The 12,025-nt window shown below is 36.2% G+C and overlaps 1 protein-coding gene across 1 annotated transcript; it reads left to right on the top strand.

Annotated features, from left to right (window-relative positions):
* The first annotated feature begins 11,000 nt into the window (after window positions 1–11,000).
* Window positions 11,001–11,674, top strand: LOC21399432 (peroxidase 70). The gene is made up of 3 exons (XM_024170658.1): window positions 11,001–11,213; window positions 11,442–11,550; window positions 11,667–11,674. The coding sequence occupies exons 1-3, from the start codon at window positions 11,001–11,003 to the stop codon at window positions 11,672–11,674; spliced, it is 330 nt and encodes a 109-aa protein (XP_024026426.1).
* Window positions 11,675–12,025: the final 351 nt, after the last annotated feature.

Below are 12,025 nucleotides of genomic sequence, written 5' to 3'. Positions count from 1 at the left end.
TTTTTTACTGTAACAAAACTCGAATTTTAAACTCAAATCGGCGAAATAAACAGGGCCAAAATTTGTAAATATTTTTAATCCCTCTATTTACAGCAAGATCCAGGTAGCTATACACAACCAAAGGAAACAAATGGACCACATAAGAAGATGGGCACTCACTGAGCTTGGGAAAAATATTGGACCCACGTCAACAATTAGAAAGGTAAGCAAGAGAGAGATGGGCAAACAATAGACACACGTGTTGGACCATCTTCAAGGTCAAGATATTGAATTAACATGTGGTGGCGTCATTAATCAAGAGGGTAAAACCGAAAAATAAAAAATCAAATGAAGGAATAACAAAGGGTAAAACAGGAAAGACACTGTTCATTGCACTGTAGCATAAACAATAAATCTTTCCTTTCCTTTAGTATATGTATAATGAGAGAACTAGTGAAATGTAAAGAAAGAGTATTTGGTATGATAAAGAGGAAAGTTGACGACTTTTCATTCCTTTCTATTTCTAAGTTAGAAGGAAGATATAATTAAGTTTCATCCTTAAATATCGCAAAAATATACTTAATTTAAAACGTAGACATTATAATGAAAAAAGTTGAGAAAATTGTTGAACTTATTCGTAGAGTATGAGTATGAGTTTTTATTTTTTATTTTTTATTAATACTCTTTTAATTGGGCTATTTGGCTGAAGTTCAGACCAATGGGGCCGACATCGATGCTGAGTCTCAATTGACCATGATCTTTGAGACTTTGTTGAAAGAGCATATTTCATTTAGGGCAACGTTCAATTTGAGCGCTAGACAGAATATAACCCTGACAGAGTTGATGCAAGAACTCCAAAAGTTTGAGCGGATGATCAAGGGGTCGACTATTATGGAGGCCAACTTTGCTGAGGTATCTTCCTCCAAACCCTCTCCAGGGAATGGAAAGAAGAAGCAAGTAGCTAAGAAGGAGAGTTCTTCAATTCCGCCAAACAAGGATAAGAACAAGAAGAAGAAGAACCCGAACAAGCTTAAGTGCTTTCATTGCTGGAAGGTGGGGCACATGAAGAAGAATTGCAAATACTACCTAGCCACTAAAGGCAAAGGAGGTGAGTGTGATCTTTTGATTGTGGAAGCATATCTGGTTGAGGAATCCAGTGACAACTAGGTCATAGATTCTGGAGCAACTAATCATGTGTGTGTTTTTCTGCAGGGGTTCAAGCAAACGAGAAGTCTTCTAAATAAGAGCTTCACGTTGAGGATGGGCGATGGAACACTAGTGTTAGCTGAAGCAGTAGGAGACGTCCATCTTTATTTTGATAGTTATAGGAGTTTATTTTTGCGAGACTGTTTTTATGTTCCTCAATTTAAGAGAAATCTTATTTCTGTTGCTTGTTTATTTAAGGATTCTTATTTAGTTTCTTTTAATAATAAAGTTGTGATTCGTAAAAATAAGTCTTTTATTTGTGATGGATGGATGCAAAATAATCTATATTTTATCAAACCTAAGATGGACTCACTGCTAAACACTGAAGTTGTTAATAACTCTAAAAGGCTTCAAACTTCTCTAATGAGACATATCTTTGGCATTTGTGACTTGGTCACATTAGCCTTAACAGGATACAGAGGTTGGTAAATGATGGACCTTTAACTTCTTTAAAGGTTGAGTCCTTACCCCAATGTGAATCTTGTTTGGAGGGCAAAATGACCAAAAACCATTTGGGTCTAAGGGCAATACGGCTGAAGATGTTCTTGAACTTGTGCATAGTGATGTTTGTGGTCCCATGAACATCAAGGCAAGAGGAGGGTATAAGTATTACGTCACTTTTATCGATGATTACTCAAGATATGGTTATGTGTACCTATTACGCCACAAAAGTGAAACTTTTGATAAATTCAAGGAGTTTCAGGCTGAGGTGGAAAAGCAACTGGGTAAACCCATAAAGGCACTTCGATCCGATCGAGGTGGAAAATACCTCTATGATGAGTTCACTGGATACTTATTAGAGAATGGGATTCTATCCCATTTAACTGCATCTGGCACTCCACAACAGAATGGTGTAGCTGAGAGAAGAAATAGGACCTTGTTGGATATGGTACGGTCCATGATGAGTTATTCGACATTGCTTATACCTTTCTGGGGATATGCTTTAGAAACTGCATGTTATCTTCTAAATAACGTGTCAACAAAGTTGGTTCCTAAAACTCCTCACGAGTTGTGGACGGGCAAGAAGACATCTTTGAACCATATTCGCATATGGGGATGTCCTGCACATGTCCTGGACAAGAAAGTGAACAAGTTGGAAGCACGTTCAGAAGTATGCATTTTTGTAGGTTATCCGAGAGGGACGAAAGGGGGTTATTTCTATAATCCCAAGGAAAATAAAGTCGTGGTTTCAACGAATGCAACATTCCTTGAGGAAAGTTACATGAACAACTTTAAGCCTCATAGCAAAATGGTGCTTGAGGAAATGTCGAGTGAGTTGGTCATACTAACTGTTCCTTTAGAAACCGGTCCAATCAGAGTAGAAAAGGAAACCCATCAACAACCTAAGGGGCTTCGGCGTAGTGGGAGGATCAGACATGAACCTGAGAGATTCATGGCTACTAGGGAAACCTTTTTGGCAGAATCTCTGGAACATGACAGAGATCCATATACTTACAAAGAAGCTATGGAGGATGTTGATGTAAACCTCTGGACAGAAGCCATGAAAGCTGATATGAAATCTATGGATTTTAATCTAGTCTGGGAACTTGTAGATCTTCCTAATGGGATTAAGCCCATTGGATGTAAATGGGTCTACAGGAGAAAGAGAAATGCAGAAGGAAATGTCAAAACCTATAAGGCTAGACTGGTAGCTAAGGGATACACGTAAAAGGAGGGAATCGACTACGAGGAAACCTTTTCGCCTGTAGCCATTCTTAAGTCCATCCGCATTCTCTTATCCATTGTGGCTGCTCTTGACTACGAGATCTGGCAAATGGATGTCAAGACGGCGTTCTTGAACGACCATCTTGATGAAAGTATCTATATTGTACAACTAGAAGGCTTTGGGGCTAAGGGTCAAGAGGGAAAAGTTTGCAAGTTGCTGAAATTCATTTATGGATTAAAGCAAGCTTCCCGTTCTTAGAACAAAAGATTTGACCAAGTGGTTAAGACTTTTGGATTCCAACAGAATATGGATGAACCTTGTGTTTATAAGCATATTCAAGATGGAAAAGTGGTTTTTCTACTGCTATATGTTGATGATATTCTACTAATTGGCAATGATGTAGGGGCTTTGTCATCAGTCAAAGTTTGGCTTACCAAACAGTTTGACATGAAGGACTTAGGAGAAGCTAATTATGTTATGGGCATTCAAATCTTAAGAGATCGAAAGAACAAAATGATAGCTCTCTCTCAGGCTTCATACATAGATAAAATTCTCGAGAAGTATGCAATGCTGAATTCCAAGAAAGGTGGGCAACCATCTAGGTATGGAATTACTCTTTCAAACAGTGATTGTCCCAAGACTTCTGAGGAAAGAGAATACATGGCAAAGGTACCTTATGCTTCGGCGGTCGGGAGCCTCATGTATGCAATGCTTTGTACTCGACCGGACATTTATCATGCGGTCGGGATTGTAAGTCGATATCAGTCGAATCCAGGACCTAACCACTGGGTTGCGGTCAAGCATATATTCAAGTATCTTCGGAGGACTTGAAATTATATGTTAGTATATTTCAGGGAGGATTTGACACCTCTAGGATTTACAGATTCAGATTTTCAATCCTGTTTGGATTCTAGAAAATTGACTTCGAGTTCTGTCTTTACTCTGGGAGGTGGTTCCGTCGTTTGGAGGAGTGTCAAGCAAACTTGCACTTCTGACTCAATGATGGAAGCCGAGTATGTGGCAACTAGTGATGCTTCAAAAGAAGCAGTGTGGCTCCGTAAATTTCTGATGGATCTTGAGGTAGTTCCTGGTGTGGATAAGCCATTGAGACTATAATGTGATAACAGTGTGGCAATAGCTAACACCAAAGAACCAAGATATCAGAAAATGAGTAAGCACATAGACAGGAAGTATCACGTGATAAGAAACTTTATTGAAGAAGGGCATGTGGAAATATGCAAGATCGCGTCAGATGACAATATGGCTGACCCGTTCATGAAGGCCCTACTGGCTAAGGTCTTCGAGAAGCATGTCAAGGCTATGGGGATGCATAGCATGTCACATTTACTCACTTAAGTGCAAGTGGGAGATTGTTAGCGTTTATGCCCTTAGGGATTAATGTAACAATATTCTTTGAGACATTTTGACTATTAATAAAGATTTGTTTATTTCATATATCTATGTATTGTCCTCTTTATGTTCATAATAGTTGAATGTATGATAAGCAAACTGAAAGACGGAGACTGTCATTCTAAATCTTTAGGTCATACATGTAATGTGAAGAACATACGGAAGACAAGAATCTAAAGATGATAGTCTAAATCTTATGATCCACAATCGATGGAATAAAGTTGGGCACTTTATTCATGTTAAGATTGTTATGTTGTCTACTTCCTAATGGAGACGGCTTGTCTTGGTCGTCGGAGGTGGGATTCCATGGGTGGAGACATTGATATAGTTTCTAATGGTGAAATCTATATTAGATCAGACCAAAGTTGAATTGTTTTAATTAATAATTATGTTTGAATAAAACAATTCACTTTTGACGAATTATATGTTGTCATCTTAATCCTGAGATGGATGATGAACCCGTATGCTTGACTTGTATCCTTTGATGTACTAAAGGGAGACATCCTGACATTATATAATGGTACGCTTGCCGGTACATTATGGGTATGACTCGTGTATGCGTAGATTCGTTATTCATAGATAGTGGAATCCATAGCTCCTATAGAGAGTCAATGATATCCTCTTATGCATTATCTGTGGACTACTCTGTGTTATCTAATGGTTTACTGTTTGTAATGGTACGAATAGTATTTTTCTGATGGTATGATAATGAAACATAAGATAAATGTAATCGGGAAGGTAAAACGGAACTTGACCTCAAGTCGATTATGGATATCCTATGAGGATGATACATTAATATATTGAGTCATGGACTATAGCTAATCAGAGCTTTGTAAATACACTATATAAATCGAGAGTGCAGCTCTAGGCTTTTAGTGGAATAGCGCTAGAGTTTTATAATCATGAGACGGACTTGTTGGTTTACAAGTAGTGTTGTGATTATAGGAGCTTGATTTATATATGTCCATCGGGTTCCTTTGCTAGCTCACATAATTTCTTGTAACGATACGGCGTATTTCCTACACATTGGTAACTTGTGTTATTTCCGTAAAAGAGGTTCAAAGTTAATTCATGGGTGATTTATCAGGTGAATTAATTGATAAATTAATTCTAGATAAATTGGTTGAATTATTATTTTAAGAGTTGTTTAATATGAGAAGACTATTATATGACTGTTTTGATCAGACAATTTCTTTATTGGGTTGCTTGAATTAAAACTGATGCTTTATGCAAGTTTACCGTGTTGAAAAACTAGGAAAACAACTTTCGTCAGTGCAGACAGGTCGACCGGTCCGGTCGACCGGTTAGTGAAGACAGGTCGACTGGTGAGTTATAACGTCTCTGTCACCGGTCGACCGGTTGTAACGTAAAATGCATGCTGACGTGGCAAAATCGACTCTGGATGCGATTAAGACTTTAGGAAACCTAATTATTACGGAAGTATGACTTCCTAAATACTATAAATAGCCTATTAAGTCACATTACTCATTAGATCACTTGAGAGACTTTTTGGAGGCTATTGATAAAAGATTCCTGAGAGGAAAAATTGTTTAATTCTCAAGAACAATTTTTTCTTTGGCTCTCTTGTGATTGGAAGGAGATTAAGAATACCATGAGGAGATTGAATGACGTGTGCCCACCCACACACCGATCGTGGAAACGAGAATAGCAAAGAAGACCAGTTGCTTGCGGCTCTTCTGGTTGCTGTTTGGAACGCTTTGATCTGTCAGATGTGTAGTTTCCTAAAATCTCAAAATGTATGATTTAGATCTTTAGTATTTATGTTATATAACATCATGAAAATGTTATTGGTTTGCTTTGACGTTGATTAAATTTTTTAAATTCTGCTGCGCACTCAATGCCGTTATTTTTCCAACATCTTCTTCATTTTGGCGTCATTTTGGCTCCACTTTGCTTACTTCTTCTTCTTCTTCTTCTTCTTCATTCTTGCTTCATTTTGGCTCCACTTCTTCTTTGCTTACTACTTCTTTTTGCTTACTACTTATTTTTGCTTACTACTTCGTCTTCTTCATTCTTGCTTCATTTTGGCTCCACTTCTTCTTTGCTTATTACTTCTTTTTGCTTACTATTTCTTCTTCATTCTAACTTCATTTTGGATCCACTTTGCTTCTTCTTCTTCTTCTTCTTACTTCTTTTTGCTTACTACCTCTTCTTCTTCTTCATTTTGGCTTCATTTTGGCACCACTTTGCTTTCTTCTTCTTCTTCTTCTTCCTTATTACTTCTTTTTGCTTACTTCTTCTTCTTCTTCTTGCTTATTACTTCTTTTTGCTTACTACTTCTTCTTCCTTCTTCTTCTTGCTTATTACTTCTTTTTGCTTACTCTTCTTGCTTATTACTTCTTTTTGCTTACTCTTCTTGCTTATTACTTCTTTTTGCTTACTACTTCTTCTTCTTCTTCCTTATTTCTTCTTCTTACTTATTACTTCTTTTTGCTTACTTCTTCTTCTTCTTCTTCTTGCTTATTACTTCTTTTTGCCTACTACTTCTTCTTCCTTCGCCTTATTACTTATTACTTCTTTTTGCTTACTACTTCTTCTTCTTCCCTTCCTCCTCTTCCTCCTGCTTCTCCTCCTCCTCCTCCTCCTCCTCCTCTTCCTTCTTCTTCCTCCTCATCCTCCTCCTCCTCCTTCTTCTTCTTCTTCTTCTTCTTCTTCTTCTTCTTCTTCTTCTTGCTTACTACATCTTCTTCTTGCACTTCTTCTTCTTACACTACTTCTTCTTCTTCTTCTTCTTGTTCTTCCTTATTACTTCTTTTTGCTTAGTACTTCTTCTTCTTCTTCTTCTTCTTCTTGCTTACTACTTCTTCTTCTTCTTCTTCTTGCTTACTACTTCTTCTTCTTGCTTACCACTTCTTCTTCTTGCTTACTACTTCTTCTTCTTCTTCCATACTACTTCTTTTTGCTTACTACTTCTTCTTCCTTCTTCTTCTTCCTTATTACTTCTTTTTGCTTACAACTTCTTCTTCTTCTTCATTTTTGCTTCATTTTGGCTCCACTATGCTTACTACTTCTTCTTCATTCTTGCTTCATTTTGGCTCCACTTCTTCTTTGCTTATTACTTCTTTTTGCATACTACTTCTTCTTCATTCTAACTTCATTTTGGATCCACCTTGCTTCTTCTTCTTCTTCTTCTTCTTCTTCTTCTTCTTACTTTTTTTGCTTAGTACTTCTTCTTCTTCTTCATTCTGCTTCATTTTGGCTCCACTTTGCTTCTTCTTCTTCTTCTTCTTCTTCTTCTTATTCTTCTTACTTCTTTTTGCTTACTACTACTTCTTCTTCTTCTTCTTCATTTTGGCTCCACTTTGCTTACTACTACTACTACTTCTTCTTCTTCTTCTTCTTCTTCCTTATTACTTATTTTTGCTAACTTCTTCTTCTTCTTCTTCTTCATCTTGCTTATTACTTCTTTTTGCTTACTACTTCTTCTTCCTTGTTCTTCTTGCTTATTACTTCTTTTTGTTTACTCTTCTTGCTTATTACTTCTTTTTGCTTACTACTACTTCTTCTTCTTCTTCTTTTTCTTCCTTATTACTTCTTTTTGCTTACTACCACTTCTTCTTCCTTATTACTTCTTTTTGCTTACTACTACTACTTCTTCTTCTTCTTCTTGCTTATTACTTCTTTTTGCTTACTACTTCTTCTTCCTTCTTCTTCTTGATTATTACTTCTTTTTGCTTACTACTTCTTTTTGCTTACTACTACTACTACTACTACTACTTCTTCTTCTTCTTCTTCTTCCTTATTACTTCTTTTTGCCTACTTCTTCTTCTTCTTCTTCTTCCTTATTACTTCTTTTTGCTTACTTCTTCTTCTTCTTCTTCTTCCTTATTACTTCTTTTTGCTTACTTCTTCTTCTTCTTCTTCTGCTTCTTCTTCTTCCTTGTCACTTCTTTTTGCTTACTACTTCTTCTTCTTCTTCCTTATTACTTCTTTTTCCTTACTACTGCTTCTTTCTTCTTCTTCTTCTTCTTGCTTATTACTTTTTTGGCTTACTACTTCTTCTTCCTTCTTCTTCTTGCTTATTACTTCTTTTTGCTTACTACTACTACTACTTCTTTTTGCTTACTACTTTTTGCTTACTACTACTACGACTTCTTCTTCTCCTTCTTCTTCTTCCTTATTACTTCATTTCGCTTACTTCTTCTTCTTCCTTATTACTTCTTTTTGCGTTCTACTACTACTTCTTCTTCTTCTTCTTCTTCTTCCTTATTACTTCATTTTGCTCACTTCTTCTTCTTCTTCTTCTTGCTTATGACTACTTTTTTGCTTACTACTTGTTCTTCCGTCTTCTTCTTGCTTATTACTTCTTTTTGCTTACTACTTCTTTTTGCTTACTTCTTCTTCTTCTTCCTTATTACTTCTTTTTGCTTACTACTTCTTCTTCTTCCTTATTACTTCTTTTTGCTTACTACTACTTCTTCTTCTTCGTCTTTTTCTTCTTGCTTTATTACTTCTTTTTGCTTACTACTTCTTCTTCCTTCTTGTTCTTGCTTATTACTTCTTTTTTCCTACAACTTCTTCTTCCTTCTTCTTCTTACTTATTACTTCTTTTTGTTTACAACTTCTTTTTGCTTACTACTACTACTACTTGTTCTTCTTCTTCTTCTTCTTCCTTATTACTTCTTTTTGCTTACTTCTTCTTCTTCTTTTTCTTCTTCCTTATTATTTCTTTTTGCTTAATTCTTCTTCTTCTTCTTCTTCTTCTTCATCCTTATTACTTCTTTTTGCTTACTTCTTCTTCTTCTTCTTCGTTATTACTTCTTTTTGCTTACTTCTTCTTCTTCTTCTTCGTTATTACTTCTTTTTGCTTACTTCTTCTTCTTCTTCGTTATTACTTCTTTTTGCTTACTTCTTCTTCTTCTTCTTCTTCTTCTTCTTCTTCCTTATTACTTCTTTTTGCTTACTACTTCTTCTCCTTCTTCTTCTTCCTTATTACTACTTTTTGGTTACTACTTCTTCTTCTTCTTCTTCTTCTTCTTGCTTAGTAATTCTTTTTGCTTAATACTTCTTCTTCCTTCGTCTTCTTACTTATTACTTCTTTTTGCTTACTACTCTTGCTTATTACTTCATTTTGCTTACTAGTTCTATTTGCTTACTACTTCTTCTTCGTCATTCTTTCTTCATTTTGGCTCCACCTTGCTTAGTACTTGTTCCTCTCATTCTTGTTTCATTTTGGCTCCACTTTGCTTCTTGTTCTTGTTCTTGTTTTCTTCTTGCTTATTACTTCTTTTTGCTTACTCTTCTTGCTTATTACTATTTTGCATACTACTTCTTCTTCTTCTTCTTCTTCATTTTGGCTTAATTTTGGCTCCATTTGCTTACTTCTTCTTTTTCTTCATTGTTGCTTCATTTTTGCTCCACTTTGCTTACTACTTCTTCTTCTTCATTCTTGCTTCATTTTGGCTCCACTTTGCTTCTTCTTCTTCTCCTTCCTTCTTTTTGCTTACTACTTCTTCTTCCTTCTTCTTCTTGCTTATTACTTCTTTTTGCTTACTCTTCTTGCTTATTACTTCTTTTTGCTTACTACTTCCTCTTCTTCTTCTTCTCCTTCTTCCTTATTACTTCTTTTTGCTTACTACTTCTTCTTCTTCCATATTACTTCTTTTTGCTTACTACTACTACTACTACTTCTTCTTGTTCATCTTTTTCGTCTTCCTTATTACTTCTTTTTGCTTACTACTTTTTCTTCTTCTTCTTCTTCTTCTTCTACTTCTTCTTCCTTATTACTTCTTTTCTAGTAGGTTTGATTTGTGCGGATTGACTTTACAAAAAGTATTGTGTTTTAGTTGCTAATATTAGTTTTGCCAAAACAATGCCAAAGGGGGAGATTGTTGGGATTTGTTTCTAAATTTGTGTATTGATTGTAATCGGATTTGATTGGCATTATTTTAAAAATGCTTGGCTGGTTGATTGTGTTTTAAAATAGATGTGCAGCTGGCTAGCTTTGTATGGAATGTTACTAAAAGATCCGGAAACTTGTTTTAGTTTCTATTTTTGTAAGTCAACTATTGATTCAAAGATGAAAAATTGATTTGATTCATTCTTGATTGAGATTTCATAGCTGGATGATCTTCCTATGTCGCCTAAGAACGTGTCCAGGTTCGTTTATCAATTTTGGGAAGATTTCAGAATGAAAGGAGATTGATTCGTCTGGTTTTGAGAAAGTTGACCGTAACAGCTATGTTGCAGTTTTGTTGCAACAAGGATCTGCGACAGATTTGGTTCAGCGAATTAATTGAATATGTGTCAAACTATTCACCGCTTGCTTATTTATTGAAAGTGTCCCTTAAGTCTTTGTACGCCTCTTGATGAGTTTTTGCTGGGTTGTGAGACAATGGTGAGCACTTGTATTGAGAGAGATGATTTGAGTATTTTTTGGGAGAAAAACTTAGTTTGAGGGATTCCAATGTTAAAAGTCGAGGGGATCTCGTTGTTCAAGTCCATTGGAAAATTACAAGTTCATAGGCGTCTTCTTAGAGAGGGAGTCTCGGGTAGATTAAGTCCAATTGAATTGTAAAAGAGTTCTTAGTGGATTGTTCATCATCTGGGCGTGACCCCACAGAGTAGGGTGTTACCGAACCGCGATATCATTTCTCTCGTGTTCTTTTATTTTATATTTCTGCATTATTCATATTGTCTTATAAAGTGTTAAAAGACTAAAACCGGTACTAACAACAGATTTAAAAACCCCACTAGACACCTAATAACAAGCTAGGAAATGGCTTCAACGGCAAGTCATTTAGCAGCATTTGCATTAATACTCTCTCTTGCAGCAACATGCTCCTCAGCGGAACTCTCTCCTAACTTCTACAACGAGTCGTGCCCCGCCGCACTGTCGGCCATCAAAAGCATCGTTGACGCCGCTGTGGCGAAAGAAGGACGCATGGGAGCTTCTTTACTTCGTCTCCACTTCCATGATTGTTTTGTCAATGTAATTATATATTTTCGTCTTAGAGTACTATTACTAGAACAAGACCAAAAACTCTAATGATATTTCTTTCACTAATTATCTTTACCATGGAGATCGATTATAATACTAACTTGCTTATGTATTGTTGTATAAATTAATATTCTGGGTTGTGATGGCTCAATACTTCTTGACTCATCTGAGACCATCGACAGTGAAAAGAACGCGATTGCAAATCTGAATTCGGTGCAGGGATTTGAGGTTGTGGATGACATCAAGACCGCGGTGGATAGCTGCTGTGGTGGCCCAGTCGTCTCCTGTGCTGATCTCTTGGCCGTTGCTGATCGTGACTCTGGTGGCGGTACATGTTACTTTCTTGAGTCCAGCTCTGCTATCGCTATTTTTCTGTTCCTGTTCCTGTGCTTATCAATCCACTATTTATTTCTCATATAATTTAATTTACGGTGACATGAGCAGATAATTAGGAACTAAAGATTGGGAACAATATTTAAGTAAATAAAGGACGTGTCGAAATTTAATTAGGGACAGGAAAATGAAATACAAAAATGAGATAGCACATTTGAACCAGTTATTTTGTCGCTCAAAATTTGAACTCATTACTATACGCGCTCAAAATATTATTTGAACGCTTATGCTCTGATTATAAGTTTGGCAACGTATTGACTGATGTCCTTCAAAGAAAGAAAGAAAGGAAAAGAAAAGAAAAGAATAGAAGAGAGAGGGAGAGGAGTTATTATATATTATTCATGATGCATTTATTATAGGCTCGAATATATTTATTCGGAATTGTCTCCAAACAGGCAGCAGTAGAAACA

This window comes from Morus notabilis, unplaced genomic scaffold (genome assembly GCF_000414095.1).
Source record: "Morus notabilis unplaced genomic scaffold, ASM41409v2 Scaffold382, whole genome shotgun sequence".
Classification (NCBI taxonomy): Eukaryota; Viridiplantae; Streptophyta; class Magnoliopsida; order Rosales; family Moraceae; genus Morus; species Morus notabilis.
The sequence above is the reverse complement of the archived record's forward strand: the minus strand, read 5'-3'. Positions and strand labels throughout refer to the sequence as shown.

Bases quoted from the DNA above. Each gene is read 5' to 3' on its own strand.
- LOC21399432 (XM_024170658.1), top strand. From the start codon at position 11,001: ATGGCTTCAACGGCAAGTCATTTAGCAGCATTTGCATTAATACTCTCT. The intron at 11,214-11,441 runs GTAATTATATAT...AATTCGGTGCAG, and splicing joins TCCATGATTGTTTTGTCAAT to GGATTTGAGGTTGTGGATGA.